General features: G+C 41.4%; 1 protein-coding gene across 5 annotated transcripts in view; it reads right to left on the reverse strand.

Annotated features, from left to right (window-relative positions):
• Nucleotides 1-277: 277 nt before the first annotated feature.
• Nucleotides 278-19,974, reverse strand: part of LOC125761263 (collagen alpha chain CG42342-like) — an 83,085-nt gene continuing 63,388 nt past the window's right edge. For 3 of the 5 annotated variants that reach the window (XM_049422230.1, XM_049422229.1, XM_049422228.1), the window contains 8 exons: nt 19,869-19,974; nt 19,671-19,759; nt 12,036-12,383; nt 11,761-11,967; nt 11,617-11,679; nt 2,944-3,024; nt 1,567-1,767; nt 278-1,438 (listed from right to left, as the gene is read on the reverse strand). In XM_049422230.1, coding sequence (XP_049278187.1) covers nt 1,280-1,438; nt 1,567-1,767; nt 2,944-3,024; nt 11,617-11,679; nt 11,761-11,967; nt 12,036-12,383; nt 19,671-19,759; nt 19,869-19,974 — 1,254 coding nt within the window. In that variant the 3' untranslated portion in view covers nt 278-1,279. The remainder of the gene's footprint in view (nt 1,439-1,566; nt 1,768-2,943; nt 3,025-11,616; nt 11,680-11,760; nt 11,968-12,035; nt 12,384-19,670; nt 19,760-19,868) is intronic. The other 2 variants (XM_049422232.1, XM_049422231.1) reach the window with 1 other exon arrangement.

The raw sequence follows: 19,974 nt of genomic DNA on the forward strand, positions 1-19,974 counted from the left end.
AGTAATTTAAAAACGGTAAAAATAAATGTTTTTGGCGGTCCGGTAGTGTATGTGATAAAGACGCCGTTTCCATACAGCAAGACTCGGGTATCAAATCCCATCCAGACCGTCCCCCGTAGCAAAGACTGACTATCCAGCTACGTGGTAAAAGTAAGTCTAATAAGCCATAAATAGCCAGTATAACCTTAAGCGTCGTTACACCAACCGGAGAGAGTAAGAGAGAGAAACAACATTAACTTCATGCCAAGATAGAAACCAAACAATTAAAACGCAACACTTTAATAAAGGGTGTGAATATGACACACGTTATAGCAATAGCAATTTTACCCTGTTTTATTTTTACATAATTTTATCTCCATACTTAAATTACATTGCTAGGAAAATCGTTTTTCGTTTTTCTTACAACAATCATATCATTTCGATTTCGAAAACCTCAAACTGCAAATATTTGCGATATCTTAAACGATCATCAAACTTGTACTGGGCATACACAAATAAAACACAAGCTTCGGCAAATTACCTTCCCGATCGGGTGGGGGAAAGTGAAAAGCTGATTAAAACTACCTCGTTTACTATTTATCACTGATGGGCGAATGTCAACCGTTGCCACGTTGCTATAATGTAGCGCACGTACGCAAATGAATCATAGACGCGAGCAATCACGGAACACACCGGGCATGCTCACGTGTCGGTGTGCGTGTGTATGTGTGTGTGCACACATAAATTATGCAGCGAAAATAAAAATCTGATACGGATTGTTGTAGCTTAAATTAATTTACATCTATCATTTCGAGGCACACGTTTTGTTTCGTGTTCGCGCTGGCGCTGACACAGGAAGGGAAAGAATGGAAGATGGAAGTTTATTTTTCCCTCCATTTGCTTCCATCCTTCCATCGGTTTTTGCAGGTTTCATTTACATACATTGGCCTTTTTGCACATCGGAATCGGTTTTTGTGTTGAGCTTGCCCAGAGCTTTAGAATGCCCATCGGAATACGGTCACACAGGGCAATCGAAATAAATTAATCAACGCACGGCAAATAATAGAATTAAAGTCGAACCACATCACTTGCATGGGAAAAATGGATATCGACCAAAAAACACAAAAGAAAATAAATGCAGCCAAAACAGGTAGAGAAATTTTGATTGTTTGTTGGTAAAATTAAACATGTCCATCATTTTGGGATCCACACACATTCACGGGATGTTTAATGCTTTTTTTAAAATCTTTTTCACACCACGGAAGAATGTACTGGCGAGCAGTTTCCTGTTTCCGTTCGATCAGTTTCCGTTTTCGTTCTCTACGTACTCCTCCTCGTAGTCCTCAGTTTCCGGTGCTCCATCGTCCTCTTCCTCTACATATTCACTTTCGTTCTCAGTGCCTGTCACGTCGGGCAGATAGTCCTTGTGTGGTGGTGATGGTAAGATCGGTTCCTGATACTAAAGCGTGTGTGAGAGAGAAAGGGAGAGAGATAGAGCCAAATTATTAGCAAAGGACATTGTGTTCGTCATCGTCAAAAAAAATGAAAATTGTTTGAGTGGTTGGGCATCCCATTCCATTCGCTTACCACTTTCGGAGCACGCCAACCACATCCTGGCAGTGGTAATCCGTCCATCCCTAAGGGACACGGTGCATCCAGCCCAGGGACGCCCTGATCACCCTTATCGCCACGATCTCCCTTACGGCCACGCTTTCCAATTGGACCCGGATCGCCTTTACCACCCTTTTCCCCCCGAGGACCTTCCTGGCCGGGAATGCCATCCGTACCCTAAGGAAAGAATGCGTCATCACACGGTCCCACTGTTTGGGGGGCATCCGTTCCGTTTGCATTTGTCCGGATGTCTCCACCGGATGCTGGATGTATGTATGTTGGTTTTAGTATAAATCACACAGCATAATGTCATCTTCTTGAAATGAAGTTATTTCCATTCCTGTACGGCAAACAGCTTTGATGATTGTGGAAAAAAAAACCTTGAAATGTTTCATTTACACTCCATGCTTGAAAATGAAACTCCTCAATGCGATAGGAAATTGAAACACAGCACGAGAAGAGGAACTCGGAATCTTTGAACGAAATAAAATGGTAAATATGCTACGAGTGTGGATGGGTGGTGTATCATAAAAACGGCTAAAATTGAATTCCCTCAGTCAAGACAAGCAAAACGAGAAGACATAAAAATTCAACAAACTTTCAAAGGGAGAGACACATTACAAAACTCCAAACCCTCCGATAGCGGATAGGTAGGATGAATGTGATGGAATATGTGTTACCTTGTTGTTATGTTTTTTTTTGTTTGTTGTTTTATTCACTTGGTATGTTGGTTGTTTTATGCGCGTTTATTTACAAAACTTTTATAATGAAACCTCCTCCTTACAGGCACATACGCAAAAAGGGTCGTTAAACAAAAAAGAAAAAACAAACCAAGAAGTAACAAGATGGCTCGTTCCGATGTTTGGTAAGTATGTTATCAGCGTTGTAGCTGCACGGGAGCTGTTCCATTGATGCTGCTTTACACTTGCCTGTTCACTAGCACATGCCAGCTGTTTTCATTCCACTCGTAACTTTACATTGGATGATTTTCATCTCCCAAGTCAGAAAGCAAGATGAGCGCGATGTGTGTTGAATGTGTAATTATGCGTCTGGATGGCACTGGATGAGATGGAGAGGTGAATTTATTTAATTTAAATTACTTTCACCGTGGTTGCTCTTGTTGCGCTGTGCCGAAAAGGTATATAGATGCAAGGATGCAAATGCATGAAAAGTGAAGTGAAATGCGAGTCATCCGGGATGCAAAGGTTGCAAGTTGGGAAAGAATCGTTGACTGATGCATTGCACAGCTGAATATACGGCACACTTCTACAAGCCAGATTAGGATGGGCGGTGGACGGGGGTGGAGGGTACCATCCGTTCGCAAACGTCACTGAGACAGTTGAGCATATTTACGGGTAGTCCCGGATCGCCTCGTTCTCCCTTGTTGCCGGTTTCGCCCTGTGCGCCCTTCATACCATCCAGTCCCGGCGGTCCCTAAAGGTAAGAGTCCCGAAAGGAAAGAAAGTTTCGGAAATAAAAAATAAAAACAAAAGTAATAAAGTATTATAACTCAACAAGTGTGTTGTAGGTGAACAAAGTTAGTGAGTCGTTTTTTTAATCAAACACACACAAACTACTCCACCACCAATATTTTGCGGAAGCTTGAGTCTTTTTTTGTTGGTGTACCTAACTGCCGTAAAGCTCAAGGTACGGTTTTGTCTGGAAAGTGTTGCGTCCAATAGGAAGTCTCCTATTGTGTCCATTGTCTGTTGTCCGAAATGATTTTCTTTAATTATTTAACATGATGAGTTTGATGGAAGCAATCGAGCAGAAAGGATATAGCTTTAGGAAATCTATTTTCCTATGTAAACTTATACACCATTCACCGGTAAAGCTGAAGAATTTCATCCATTTGCACCACATGCAGCATCCTTTCATTGTGTAACTATGCCTCGAGAGGAGGGAAAAATCGAACCAGTAGATAAATAAGATCCATTCAATCAAACTCGATTCGAAACAAACAGCAGATCGGCGGGAAAGCTTCCAGGAAGCGAGTAGCCGTTGAGGAGAACTGAGAGAAAAGTTTACGCTTTTAATTACAACGTTTTTCAGGTGGTGTTACCGTAGTTCGGTAGGCAACAGGAGAGTATATTCACACTTTACAAAGAAAGGATATCCTTGATCCTCGCCGGCATTCCATCCACCGTCCCGGCGAAGCGTTCGCTTCCGTTCGGTTGATTAAACAAAAACCTCCAATCGCCAACCATTTTTCGAGGAGGGAGGAAAAGTCGGGAAATTGGTCGGAAAACGGAGGGTCGGAAATGAAAGGAGATGAAAGAGAGAAAAAAAACAGTATCCGAACACGAACGACTGAACTGGACCATTTCCAAAAGCCTAAAATCGAACGATATGCTCCCGAGCGAAGAAGGGAAAAGTGCAGAATGAGAGGTTTGGTATGTTTTGGAAGAAGCCATTTTTAGCATTGGCAACATTTGTGTACAGGGTCGAATACTCGTGCGGTGGGTGGGATGGAAAAGTTGCAGATAAGGAGGAGGATGATGGTGGAAGGACTGTGTGCTTTAAAATTCCATTTCATTTCATTAATTATATAATTTCAATTAAATGAGTTAGCAAAAAGCGAGCGTTCGGTGCGAGGTGGGATAGGGTTTTTTGGGGACCGAGTGGAAAAATTAGTGGAATGAACTCATACGACTCGAATGCATCGTAGCCATAACGGGCAGACGAAAGCGGGTGATTCGGTAATGGAAAGGATGTGAAGCCCAAAAGCCCCCTGAAAACGTTCTGCCTCATCGATTGCCTTCATCCAGGCGTACTAGTACATGAGGATGCTACAGGTCCGCGTGCGATTCTAATTAAACGCGCTTTTCCGGTGCCCAACCAGACCACGTACTCACGAGTGGTACAAATGGATGGTGCAGCCCGTTTCTGGCTGGTGCGTGTTTGGTAAGGTGGAAAAGCGTAGCATGGAAGTTGAAGCGGTTTTTCATTACACTGTCGTACTTATTGTATTATTTTCCACCGTTTTAATGCACGATTTGGCGTTAGTCGACACGATCACATCGCGCTGAAGGTGAGATGAACTTTAAATGCTTTTAAACACACAAACCAATCGATTTGTGGTTTTCTGTTTTTGCTCGCTAGATTACCAATCGCTTTTTAACTGTATTTTAATAAAACATCGTGAATTGAAATTTTGTTTCGTTATTTTTTGCTCCATGCTTGAGTTCATTATGAATACCCCTTTTTTTGCAAGCTAATGTATTACATGATGATGGAAAGCAACTGGCAGCAGGATAATAATGTTTCCGAGAAGTATAGGGTTTTTTAGCTTCCTTTCAAGCAGTTAGTAAAATGGTAACAAAAAAAGGTGGATTCGCAATTTCACTTTTGGGATAATCACGGTACACGAAAGGAAACGAATGATTACCAAAATAATTTTCAATCCTTCAAAACATCTTCTACTGCTCGATGGTGGTAGATACGGTTAGATTGAATTGCTTGTGGGATTTTAAGCTGAATTTTGTTACTTTTTTGGTACTAGCGTTTGTACAAAACGGAAGACGTCCTTTTTCACGTTTCAATACTTTCTGCGATGATAGATGATTTCGCGAATAGGCTACGAAACGGAGTATTTATTGCATCTTAGCTCTTTGACATTTTCAGTAGAATGCATTCTACAGAGAAAATAAATTAAACGCACCGGAAGAAGGTAAAGCGCTATGACGTAGAAAGCAATATTGATGCAAATGCAGTCATCCTGGAACTGGAGGAAAAAGACGTCTTCTCTCTTTATAAAACAGGACCTGTTTCAGTTGTACTTTCTTTTGATTTCTACCAATACTTCCTGCCGTTCACTTCACTGCCAGCTTCACGCGATGAGAGTGTTTTCCAATTTTCCCTACAGTCGTTCAATAACGGTCCCCAGTTTTTTAAGTGAATCGGTAAAGGAACCACATTAAGCGGAATACTTCAGCCAAGTGTAGAACGAGAGCAAAAGATTTTCCAATCGCAAACGCAATCGAAAGGCTATTGTGGTTAGCTTTGGGGATGTGTATACGATGTGGGATACGAAGGCAGCCAGCATTTAATTTGATTTTCAATTGATCTCTTACAAGTGATGATGGTTAGTGTTGGAAAGGGAAATGAGAAGAACAAGTGCTCACACCGAACGAAAAAAAAAAAAACAAGCATTTCGTTGACAAAAGGATAACGCTTTAGGGGAAGAAGGATTTCGTTACACTTGAAGCATTTATTCGAACGAAGGGCGAAGAACAATTTGATTCGGAATTGGATGAATTGGGTTTTCGTTGAGAAACACTTTTTAAGTATGTAAGGATGCGCTTGTTTTGTAGCACAATATTGTTTAGTACCACTAGATGAGGGCAGGTGAGCTTGTTGTTAAATATTTATCATCTGTCGGAATTGATTTTAATTGCATTACGCATGAGATGGGAGGCTTTGTAATGGTGTTTGCTCTAGCTGGAAAATGGATGATGTTGGAACATGTTGCAAGTGGCACATTGTGACAAGTTAGCATGAATTTGTACCGTTGCAGAGTGTGTTAATTGGCGTGTGAAATTCGATGCATTTTTCTATACAGAATGCAAAAGTATTTCTAATATATATCAGCAAAGGTATTGTATAAGATAGGTGCTGATAGGTTGAGATATGTTGCAACACATTATTATGATTGAAAATGAAAGGTGAAAATGAAGGTTAGTATAAACTAGGCGACAATTTCCCAAGAAGCAATCGATTGAAGCAAATTAAAATTATGCCATAATGTTGATTCATTAAAATATGTAAAATTAGTAAAACTATTTTTTCATCGAGAAGTTTCATAACCTACATGCATTTCATTCGTTTTGCTTTAATCGAAAAACAAAAAATAAAACCAAACACCAACATGCATTGTAGATGTTACATTTTCTTCCTTCCAGACTTCCTGCTATCCATTGTTTATTTATTGTTTTGTTAATGAACTTAATGTATAACCATGGTTTTGCTTCCTTTTGTTTTCTTAAATTTTGCTCCTATTTACTGGTGTGTTTTGCTTAACTCGTTTTGGCATCGGTTTGGACTGTGGTTTGTGTTTGTTTTCCTTCCATTGCATTACACTTTGCACCCATTTTTTTGTTTGTTTTTCCTCTAAAGTAACACGATTCTTCGGGATCCGTTCTTTCTCTCTTATTAGCTTCATTCATACTCTCAGCTATTTACAATGGCTTTTGTATACTATAAAAATTATGTCCATTTGCTTCTTGACAGGTTAGTTTTTATTTTCCTTTCCCATTCATTATCTACCTGTGAAACAGTAAATCTGTGTGTGGGTGTATTTTTTGAACGGAGTTTACGAAGTCCTTTCTTGTTGGGATTTCCAACCTTCACCTGCAAAACGGGGTTTTGTGAGTACCTTCTGTCGAACAGTGTCCGGTTGTTGTGTACTTTTTTTTGTCCATTGATCTTATCTGCATTGGCAAATAACATTTGCCCACCCGATAAACTATCCATAGCTTAATTACTATTTTATACAATTCCACATGGTGACCGTACATTTGCTCACTTACAACTTGACCCATCGATATGTACGGTTGTGTTGTGTGCAACACAAAATAGCTGTCCAGAGTGTGATTGGTATTCCGGGTTATGTTTCTTGTTTTTGGGTGATTTTTATCCTTTCCATGCCACTGCTCACGTTTCACCGCACAAAAATCGAAAACTTTCCAGCACAATCTGCAAATCTGCACGCTCCACAAACGTTAGATTCCAGCATCCCATAAATATGGCGTCCAATCCATGGTGCTAGGCTCGTCGACACGCACCCGGTAGTGTGGCTGCGCTATACATAAGCGCTTAGAATGAGCCCTCAATTTCTCAGTCCCTGGATAGCCAATTATTTACGACTGACCGGGATCGAAGCCAATTATTACCAACATATGTTTGCCAACTTTTCAACCGAACCGTATCCGGGATCGGCGGAGGTCGTGTTGTGTGGTTGGGCTGTTGAGTGGTACAAGTGGTGTATCACCTTGCCACCGATCGAATCCAATCTGACATTTTTCAATCCCCGAGTCCAGTATTCTGGGGGCTGGAATTGGTAGTGAACCGGTTTTTTGATGAGGGAAGAAAATGTGTAACGTGGGGAAAAAAAGGGAAACTCCATGCTCCATTTAACGGACGCGAGGATTTTGCGAGGGATGGTTTGTAAGAATGCGGTAATTGAAGGATAAAATTCGGTCACGGTATTATTACAACCCTGCCGAATACTCCGTACCCTCTTGTACTTTTTTTTCTTGTGTTCAGAGGGACATGGGATAATAGAGAATATTTGAAACATATTCTACTGACCACCAAGTTCAATGTTGTAGGGACCCCGAGAAGTTTTAAGGATTTTTAGATGAATTGACAAATGAAATAAGAAATACATGGCTCAGATTATACGGAGAGCTCTTTTTCAGCATGTCATTAGAAATGTTCCACATCAACTCGCTAAGCACTCTAGCCGGGAGTTCCGTTTTGTCGGCCCAGACCAGAATGGACGAGAATTCGCGCAAAGCAAGCCCTTTCACAAGCGATGGCGAGCAATCGTTAAATATTAAACCTTCGCTCGTTGCTGGTGCTTAGCAACTTCAAACTAACCGTTCTGTTCGTCTCACGATCTCGCTCGTGTGTACGCTCGAAAGGACCGGGAAACCTGGCAAAACGTTGCTTCAAATATTTATTAGTTTTCAACAAGATGCTTCCGCTTCCGAAAGACTCAACCACCCGGCCACTACCATTCGCTGCTTCCCGCTGTACACAGCGCCAGGATGAACCAACTCGGCGAAGTTGAACATCAAATTCAGTTCACTGGCTATATGAGATCCGATCGCAAATCTGAAACACGGTCTCTGTGTGTGTGTGTGCTTCATTTTCCGGAAGGGAACGGAAATCGAACCCCGGTACCGGTGCGGGGTGGGGAAAATTCAATGAAATCTGGCTGGGAAAAGCTTTGGCATTCTGCTTTGGCCCTGATCGAAAAGTGGTGGCCGCTTCTGGTGTATGTTTTTGTTTGTCGTTAAGAACACACACACACACACATACATATCGAACGTATGTGCGGCGATTTTCCAATAAGAAACTTTAGCTGAATGCATCGGTCCCTGGGAGTAGCTTCTTCCGGTCACCGGTATGGACGAAAAGCAGAGTAGCCGTACAGTAAGAAACGAGTGAAGTAGCAGAAACCCTTTAAACTTTAATCAAACGGCTTGGTGCAGACACTGCAGAGACCAACGATTCGGACACGGTTCGGAAATCGGATCTTTCTTCGAAAGTAGCGAAGGTTTTCCTTTTCTTTCATACGTTCGATACACATCTTCCTGGGGGTTTTTTTTTTGGAGCATCGGTTCTTGCACATTGAGAGAAAGTGATTTGGAAGACGTTAGTCCGACCCTTCAACAGATTCGTCCTCAAAAAAAAAAAAAACCGAAATCTCAAGCCGGCTCACTGGCAGTGATAATAACACTTCCACCACACACATGTGCCTTTCGATGTTCCGGCTGCGCATGTGGCTGGGTAATGGTAGAGGGTAGCCCCCGATAGGGCACAGGGTACGGACACTATCACTGAACCGTGGCACAGGTGTAGCAAATGATCATGAGTCGAAGATGAAAATCAAATGCCAATCGATAACGAAATCGTGTCGGTTCGTTGATGACTGCTGTAACGTTTGCCGTGTCTTCGTTCTTCGAAGTTGTGGAAAGCAAGAAGACACACAAGATGGTTACCCCATCATGGTGGGTTAAAGCGATGCGCCATTGCCGATTGGTTTCCCATGTTTTTTTTTTCGGTACGATTTTTGACAGCAGCTTTCAAATCGGAGCTTTAAGCGCCGGTATTTCGTCCACGGGATGTGTCACTTTGTTAGCTGCTTTCGGAACAGATTGATTGACGTAATGCCAAAAAATGGGGGGAAAAACACATAATGTAAAAGAAGGTCACGTTGATGTTACACGCCCTTTACGTGGACGTCATTGGCAACGTCGTCCGGATGTCACACGGTACATTGATTATGTGCTGGATGAGTTTACCGTTTAGTTTATGTTTCCATTCTTTTGCTTCTCAAAATTCCTGCGCTTTGATGGATGCCTGCCTTCGGTTCTACAATTTGATCCTATCTACTGAATTTCTACCATTTTTTTTTACTCTCACATCGACGGCTTATGCTCAACTGCTCCGAAAATACGTCATCGTTTTGAGTGAAATTAAATAAAAATACACATTTATGCTGAGCTTTCTCAAACATGTGGACACATTCATGTCTGTGTTGCCATATGCACCGCTCTACTTTCTTTGTCTAAATTTCATTGTGGATCTTTCGCACACCCTTTGAAATGTAATTCTTAACAACGTCCTTGCTGCAGCAGTCCCATTCCATGAAGATATGCAATGATAAAGCAGGATTAGATTAACAGGACACTGGCACCAAGGGACGTTACGGGGAACCAATGTGTGGGGAATATGTTTTGGAGGAGGTATTTTTGAGTATGGATGGAATCGTGCGCACGAACTTGTGAGGAAGTGTGTGATGGGAAGTACCGGATACATCTCGAACATGTCATGCTAGTTATGTTTGCATTCGTAGGTTTTTAGAACATTAGTAAAGGTAAGTGTTGAGAGTAAAAAGACAGACTAGTTGCTATGTATATCGTATAGTGTTAAATTTTCTTCCGTTTTCCGTTCGTTTTCCGATTTTCCGCTAAACTTGAATGGGAGATATGTATGGTTTAAGTTCTGCTTTTGCTCATGTATGTTACGTGTTTTTTATGTGTGTTTGTGTGTGTGTATGGGTATGTGTTTGAGGGCACGCCAACTGTAGATCAAATTTAGCTGCTTCACTTTGAGATTTCATCTTCATGCACGTGCATTTTGTTTGAAAGGCAATTTTGCGTATTAACTGACCAGTTTGCAGCAAATATGACACGGACACGCCACGGAGGAACCAGTTCGGTTCTCGGGAGCAAGGACAAATAGTACAAATCGAGTAAGCAATCGAGCTCAATTCACACACGGGACGAGAAGGGAGAAGTGTAGACAGCTTTAAAACTAAATGCAATATACTACCAACAACATTGGCAACAATTTGTGTAGTGAACATTTGGAGTAGCGCGAAAGTTTTGCAGATTTAAACTAAATGCCTGTAGAATGCTTCCTTTCGCTGTTTGTGGACTTCATTTGTTGCCCTGCGGCTTTAGACCATACGCTACCAACCGCATTTGTATGTAAACATTTATAAAAAATACTACAATGATTTTCTTAATTTCAACCATTTAACAGTCACGCGATGTGGGCTGATGCTTTCTTTTCACTCAAAAGTTTGTGGTTTTTTGGTTTTATTTTCACCTTTTTTTTACTTAGAATGTTTAGATGATTTTACGAAAGATTTTTTTGGAGCATAGAAATGAATGCCTTTTAGAGGAGATATTTAATGAATAGGAATAAACAAACTCCTAACTGGATGTCTTATACATCCTTAGTGTATTGCATTTGGATGTTGTAAGTTATAGGAAGCTTGATATCGAACACCGCATTTGTTAGGCAAACATTTATCTAGAAGTAATTAAACGGAAAGCTTTTGCAGAAATTAAAGAGTTCGCGCTGCACTCATTCCAAATCTCATCATGATGTAGGTCAGCATTTGTCGTGTACGATTAAATAATCCTGTTCTGAGAGGTATGATTAACACTAGAACATAATGTTTCGCGTTGTTAAACCAAGCTTCAAATGTAACATTGTCAAACCGATTCCATTTTATGATAAGTCAGCGTATTAGAAAGCCTTATTAATACTCCCAGACCTGCAGGAAGAGACAGAGAAGTGAAAAAAGGAACATATGAAGGATGGTTCGAATATGTGGCATTTGTGATACAGCATTTGTTAGTAGTGGATTTAGAAGGATGAATAATTTTTGAAGTGATCATGAAGGAATAGGAGAAAAAAAAACCACAACTTAAACAACTACACACACATATTCGTGTTAATGTTAAGTTACTGATATGTTTGTGAATGAGAATTCCAAACACTTACCGGATGTCCTGGTTTACCCACTGGACCCACTGGACCAGAATCTCCCCGCATACCCATCGGACCCTAAGTGGAAAGATATCAAAACGAAAGGTGATTTTACGTCTAAAACACACACACACCCACGTCAAAATAAATGTCTCCTACCGGTAAACCCATCGGTCCGTATTCGCCTTTCTGTCCCTTCTCTCCTCGATCACCCTTCTTGCCATCGTAACCACGCGGTCCCGGTGGTCCCGTATGGCCAAGCGGTCCTGGCGGTCCCGGAGGTCCCGGTGGTCCATATACCACATCCCGGTAAGGTTCGTCAGCCATACCTTCGTGATCCTGTCGCCGTCGCATTTTCCGGAACTTCTGGGAAACAGCAAGCACGATTAAAGCCTGTCGCAAGATGCGCTCGGACAGATCGGATCGATACTTACGGAATCTCCTCGATCGCCTTTATCACCCTTCACTCCAGGATAGCCGGGTGGGCCCGGTAATCCAGGCGGACCCATAAGGCCAGGTGGTCCAATATCTCCTGGATCTCCCTTTTCACCGGGAGGTCCCTGATAGCCTGGCAGTCCGGGTGGACCCTCGATGCCCGGTTCACCGGGCATTCCATCCAGTCCGCGCGGTCCCAACGAGCCCGGTGCTCCCACCTCACCCGACTCGCCTTTGTTGCCGGGAGTTCCATCACGGCCCGGTGGTCCTGGTGGGCCCGGAGGTCCAACGGGACCACGGAACTGCGTCAGTGTCGCTTCATCGTAATCATCATCCTTTCCGGGGCCCTTCAGTGAGCGTTTGTGTATAGCAAGTTGCACCGTAAAGAAAGGAATATGGAGAGTAGGGAGAATTACTTTGAGGTGAATGACTTCGATACAAGTTATTGCGCCATTACAGAGTCGGGAGCTTATTATGAATCGTTAAAACGCTACCGTCGGCGTGTATCATTGTCGAAGCAGAACAAAAAAAAGCATTTAAACCGCCACAAAAAAAACACACACCAAAACCAAAAGTGCCAAGCAACCTACACCGCTTCATCAAGGCCAACCAACGCCATGTGTGCGATCTGTCACCACATTCGCAAACGTCACCAACAACAAACAACAGCGTGACACCGAATCGTACCGAAACCACATCAGATGGCACGCGTTCTACTAAAAGGCTTTTAGTACTGCACATTAAGGTAAACACTAATAACCATAAATAAAGCTTGGAAGGAAGTGAAAGATTAATTTAATCGCTTGTCAACCGAAGGGACGTCAAGGGAAGGGTGCAGAGGAAAGAATGCGAGTGCTAAAGGATTTATACGAATGTATTAACTACAGATATATTTTCAAGGGAAAGGTGTTGGAGTCGGGTACAGGTTTAATAACATCTAAAAAGACAAAACGTTACAATTACTACTTTAATTAAAGCATTTAACAACAAACGACAGAGCAATATCAAATAATATCTCGAAATTAGGAATAAAAGTGAAAAAGTAATCTAAGAGATACTATTTGTATACCAAATTACGTTGATTTAAACTCCAATAAAAAAACAGCACTCAAAAATTAAGACATAGACAATGTGTTCAGTATAAAGAAGGTTTAAAACAAGCAATATAATTTGATTGGAAATTAATCTACGCACGACACAATCGCATTTACTTTCGAATGGTACCGAAATCGCACGAATTACACACAAACTCCAACAGACATAGACGCCACCGAACCGAGTTGGATTCGAGATTCGAGGGGCGAAAATAACTTTCAACAACATGCGCGACAACAACCCCGTGACATGGCGCTGACACAATCGTGTATCGCGCACGGCTGCATGGAACAACAACGCGAACGATCGGAGTGATTCCGTGGCGGGTGCTGTTGGTCCGTACATCCCTTGTCTCATCGGGCTCGTTACGTCCTCCACGTGATGCTGTCAACCGTTAATCGAATGTGTCTTTTTCCCGCTGCAGCTTTTGCAAAACGGAAGACCCGCTCTACGAAGACATTTCACCCGTCCCGGTGCTAAAGTGCTGTTTGTTCTTTGGGTGACGTGAAATTGCTACCATCAACATTTATCTCCCTAGTGCGAGTGCTGATGGTGGAGTCATGTGCGTCGTGTCAGTGGGGCACGAGCATGCCAGCGTGCGCGGAGACATCGAATCATGTTCTTTGGATGGTGCTACACTTACCTGCTTTTTTCACTACATGTCGTTCGTTGAAATGGAGGAACAAGACGAACGACTCGTGTCCCATGTGCGCCCCATGTGCATGTGCGATCTCGAACAGGGATATTCGAGTTTGTTGTTGTGCTGCTCGGGGTGTGTTAGAACAGGTGCGTTTAAGCGTCGGTAAGGTGGCGGAGGGAAGCTAGAGGATTAGGGCTACGACTACAAGGTGCTACGCAAAAGGTGTCCTAAAATAGGAGAAAATTATACTACCAGCTACTAGCGATTAGAAACAAAACAAAAAAATCTCACAATCATACAAAGAAGCAAAACTCTTATTCGATAGACAGTTGATAAGCAAAGCTGTTATTAAACCAACCAAAAAAACGAAACGGCAATCAATAAAATTGTACACTTTTCTGTATAAACGCCATTTGCTTGTTGTATTTCACTGAAAATGGACAAATAGTGTACGCTTGCTACAGTCAATATTTACTCGCGCAAGAAATGCAAAAACACAAGGGTTTTTTTTATTTGTTGAAGTTGAATGTTGACGCTTCAGTTTAATAAAAGAGAAATTTTGAATTGATTTTTGTTGCTATAGTTAAATATTGGAAGATTTTTTTCGTTCATGAAATTCGACTTCATGGTGATCGTATAAAGGTTAAAAAGCACAGCAAAAAATAATCCAGAAAAATTTATTTGTTGCATCTGCACAATCACTCGTGTATGTAAATTCGGCTGAAATATGAGCGGAATTACATTGTGTAATTCTTTTTAGCATTTATATGGCAGGAGCGGCATCGATTTCGATTGCAGCTCGTTTTAATTATGATTGACTGAAATTCATGTGAAAAGGAAAATAAATTGTACGATATCGCGAGTGCACATTTTAAGCGAAATGTAATGAATGATATAAGTGACGATTTTCCGCGAAATTTTGATCGATCGCACCGGCACACGTACGCAAAACGTCACGTGGGAAGCTGAAGGAGCAATTCAATGCGACAACTTCACAAATTACGTGATTTCACGCCTAATGAGCGTTGTTTCAATGTTGCACACCCGCGGGGGAAAGGATAAGGACGTATGGGATGAGTTAAATTAAACCATCGTTTCGTCCACCGACGTAAAAACCACCGTCACCGTCAACACTCTCAACCTCCCCGGGGGTTTGGTGAGTACTTTCGGTTGAGCTGGTGGGGCCAAGTTGAGGTTGTTGAAAATGTGTGTTGTTATTCTTTACCGTTTGCTGATCGTTACGAACCTCCACCACGACAAAAAGTAACAAATAGATGCCTTTTTGGTACCATTTTTTGGTTCTCCTACCCTTCAACTCATCCTACTCATCGATCCCTCCCCCGGGTGGGGGGGTCAACCTGCGGGTCCAGGATTTACACAAAGCACCTTCCCGCGTGCTTGTCGATGAGATGAATGGGAAAAATTGAATAAATCATAGCCGCAGGAAATTTATCGATGGCGTTTGAGCGAATCGATGACCAGTGCGTAAAAGTTTCAGGTCGATCCTTCGCTTGGTGCGAACATTCTTCTCCCCGGTCTCCCGGTTCACAATGCACCAATATGGCCATATTGTGCCTGTAATTTATGCTTTGTATTTCGAGCAAACTCGCATTCACTTAGCTCGGGATCGAAGCGCCGCAGCGAAAATTGGTAAAACACTATTGATAACATAAATCCTCACAACAGTGCAACATTCCGCACAGGAAATGACCCCCCACCCTGAATGGGGTTTCGTGATGCTTCGTAATAGATAGTTTGTCGGTGCGGGATGGAACTGGTAGCGAATGGATCGAAAAGTGAACCCCTGTCACTAGGGCTATGGCCGGTGCGGTTACCAATCGTTAGTGGTTTCTGCGGATTTGTTCCGGTAGTTGGTGTGTCCTTTTTTGTTGTTCTCGTGATACTTTCGCTACTTGCTGTACTGCGTTATCTACGGTGACATTCATCGGTATGGTTTTTGCACGCTAACGCCGGCCATTACAAAGTGCAGGGGTCATTTTATTAAATCCACATTGAAATAATAGCATCATATCGTTAAAACCAATACACGGTTGAACATCAAAAACACACACACGGCCAAAAGATAGGTTGTCCGTGCAGGTAGCGCTATTGTGGTGTGATGAGCATAGGAATCCATACGTCATGATGAATGTCGCGCGCGACATGTAACGTATTGTAACCGCAAAATTAATTATGTTAAGCAAACCAATAACTACAATTCAATAAATAACCATAATCGCACTTAAGTTTTTTTTCTCGAACCGAATTAAATCTCTCGATTTCCATTGACCAATGTGCGATTTGTACGGTTTCAATATGAAAACGAAGTAATGTGATTTGCGTCCATATAATTATCACGAAAAGAGAATAGTTTTACGCTGAATTTGTATACCTTTTTGGTGTAAATATTTTCCGGATCCCCAAAACCGTGTGTGGATTTTTTTAATCAGAACTCTGAACAACCGAAACACAATACATATTACCGATCATAAACTCACCCAAGCGCACGCCCTGCTTTTGACATTTATTTGAATGGCAAATCCATCGAGCAGCATAATTGCACACGTTTGCACCGATCGAACGATGCACATTGTGCTTCATCAGGTGCATTGTTGCATCTGGTGGCTGAATGCTTTACGCAAACGAGGTAGATTAAACGGTTGTGCATTATTCGATGCGGTATTTGGTGGCCAGGGTGGTAAATTCCGGTGCACTAATTTTGCAGGAAAAAACACTCTTCTCACCATTTTCCGAAATTGCAAGTGAAAACTTTAATACCATTGATGTTCAACGCCCTGCAATACGCGCTGTACCGAGTACGAGTACGAGTGCGAAATTTGTTTTAACGCAACAAAACCGAAACTTTTCCACTTGTGGCAGTGTGGGAGCATACCGCCATTTAGGAATTTCTATTCACATTCCATTTCCGACACAGCAAAACCGGTGTCGCGAACGAGTTTAATGGCTTTTGTTTTCCGATTCCGGCATTGGTCTACTCGGTCAAGCCTGCATTTATGGTTCATCGAGTAAAGTTGTTGGTTGATGGTGGTGTATTTTTGGAGTACGATGGAGTTGGATTGGAAAGGAATGAAATAATATGTAAAACTATTTAGAGGAAATTTGAGTATTTTTCAGCATTACCTATCAAATTGGTTCTGTGATGGAAATGGTTTTTCAAAATGGACGATAAAACGTTTTCACGTAGAATAATGTATTTTGTTGTTGCATTTGATAATTTTTTTTTAATTCAATACGGACTGACCTGCTTGATTAATTTAATTTGCCGTTTTGTTAAGCGATTGTATCACTGTGATTTGTTGAAAATTATTCAAAAAAATTGTTTTTTTAGTTTCTTTATTTTTGAATCGGTTTACTTTTTTGGGTTTACTTTTTTGGGTTTACTTTTTTGGGTTTACTTTTGAACTAAAAATTTACAAAAACCTTTCTTTAGTTATAAAAAAAAACGCATGGCTGTTCCGTGGTCAAATCTAATAGAATTCATCTCCAATAGGCCGAGCGGCCAATTTCATCATTCGCAATAACAAAATCTTTTCAAACAGATCAATTTTTTTTACACGTTTAAAAGTGTTAGAAAATTTGTCAATGTTTGCCAATAAAACTAACCATAAAATTGATAGAAAATGACAACAATCTCCAAATACTAAAACGTGTTCTAGATCTCCAAGTACTAGAGATCTAGATCCAAAGATCTAGAGATGTAGATCAAAACACCAATTTTTTGAAAAAAAAAACTACAATAATCTCCATGACCTAGAACGTCTACTTGATCTCCAAGATCTAGAGATCTACATCCAAAGCGTCAATTCAAAAAAGTCAATTCTTTCGATTATTCTGATTATTACTGGGATTTGTAAAGATTAACGGTTGGGCTTTGTTTTTTTACGCGACACCCTTGCTGTCTTTTATTTTTACATTTAGAACAAAATTATTCTTTCTTTTTAGCTCATTTTACCACACCTGAATATCTCAATGGAACAGTGTGCAGTTGCCGTTTTAGAAGAACGTTGATTCCACCGCTCGTGGGAGGCTCCTGGAACGACTCGTTCTTCGAACGAGTCGTTCGCGAAACGACTAAATCACTGTTACGAACGTTTACACACGTAGCATCGTGCTACACAGTGAGCTTATTTGGATGATGTTTATCATGTAACACGAGCTTTAACAATCTAGCGAGCAAAACATCAGATAGTGACGCATGGAAGAAGCGCATCCGAAAGCATACATGGAAAGGAACTAGCTCGTTGATTAAACAGCGAACCAGATTACTGTATCGCACCATCCGCTGAGGGTGCGTTGGTTATGCATTAATGATGTACCGTGCCATCCAATGTAATTTATGCTCACGTTTGGACGAAAGAAAATGGACAGTGGGTACAAGCTTGACAACGATTCTTTTGCTAGATGGTGATGATTGAAAGGTCCTTTGATGTTGTTAGCATGCGAGCGAAAGGAGAGAGAGAAAAAAAACCTGTTCGATTCGATTGATGGCTGAGATTCTAATAAACATGGTAAAAAGATACACAAACGCACATCGAAAGAAGTGAATACGGTTGGTGAACGTTGAACCCCAACAGCTTATGTGAGAAGATACAGAATGGGCGTGATTTGTGGAATCTCATTATTAGTGGATGCGCATGGAAACGTTGTGGAATTCATTGATCAAAGTAGGGTGTCAGATATCAGCTGTTAGATGGACCGATAAACTCCATGCAATGGTTTAACCGAAAAAAGAACACCAAAAGACGATTTCTGTCACTCAAAACAAGAAAAAATGGACAATAAAAAAAACCCAACAAATGAGTGTTGAAAAATAAAATCGAAGATATATATTTCTCCATCTATTTTAAACTCATGTACCAACAACAACAAAAAAAACACATCTACAAACATGCCCAAATAAAAGGCCCAAAAACCATTGCCGGCCGCCGGTGATGGCGGAAGGAATCCAATTAAATTAAATACAATTTTTATTGCCCAAACCTTACCACCACCGGGACAAGGCAATATTTGTCAGCACGGGATGGCCCACGGGAAGCACGGGCAACAATCTCGTGTGAAAACGTTCCAACGAACGTTCCAACTGCACAACCATTGCCATGTTTGTTCTGTCCCCGTGAACAATCCCGGTCCCGGTGTCCGTGATTATTTCGGTTGCTTTTGTTTTTATTTTGCAACAAGCTTTTATGCTAGAGCATGCACCAAAAATCGTTCCGCATACGATTGCACGTTCGTGTTGCTGGAAGCAGAAACGATCCTCCATGCGATGCATTTGTGGTCGCTTTGGGCCTGGGATGCTTTTTTATGTGTTGGGTCCCATTTTTCCCACCCGCAAATGAGAATGGAGCAAACAAAACACAACAATTCTAGCGCCATGTGCAAGCCTTTTCGAATGATATTTATCTCTTTCATCTTGTTTTATGTGTGATTTGGAAAGATTTGGTGATAGGCTAGCATGGTATTTCACTTTTCCTTGTTGGTTTTTTTTCCCCGGGATGATGCGTTTCGTATGATAGCTTTTACGTTTTGCATACCGAATGGAAAGTGTTTTATTTTGGTGCAGAAAAATAAAATATCGAATTTTGATACATCATGCACAACTGTGCAAAAAAAAAGGAAAAAAGTCTCATTCGCTATTATATTGTTTACAAACTATCAATCAATCTAATGTTAGTAACACGTGCTCGGGGTTTTTTTTATATAAGCACTACATTGAAGGTTTGTTAGTAAAGGAAACTTTAAAAGCAGCATAACAAGTGACAGATTGTGCTGAAGTTAACCATATTTACACTATTTCGGAGGTAATTTGTCTTTCAGTCAGTCAACGTCTTGTTTGTAAAGTGGATAATTGAACCGTTTTATATAAACCACTTTTACTTACTCGTTTGCCTCGTTTGCCTCGTGGGCCTTTTTCGCCCTGTGGTCCTGGAGGTCCTTCTGGTCCCGGATCACCCTTATCGCCGGGTGGGCCTGAGAATTAAATGATTAATATAATTTAGACAAATGGAGAGAATTTGACCTTTAAATTATCATCAGAAAATGGGAGATCATTAAATTTCTCAACGGAACATCAACTTACCAGGAGGTCCTGGAGGTCCGGGTGGACCTTCAATTATACCGGCAGGGAATTGATCACCCTTGAAGTGTGTCGTTAGGCCTCGATCACCCTTATCGCCTCGGTCACC

The sequence above is a fragment of the Anopheles funestus genome, chromosome 2RL, assembly GCF_943734845.2.
Source record: "Anopheles funestus chromosome 2RL, idAnoFuneDA-416_04, whole genome shotgun sequence".
Lineage (NCBI taxonomy): Eukaryota > Metazoa > Arthropoda > Insecta > Diptera > Culicidae > Anopheles > Anopheles funestus.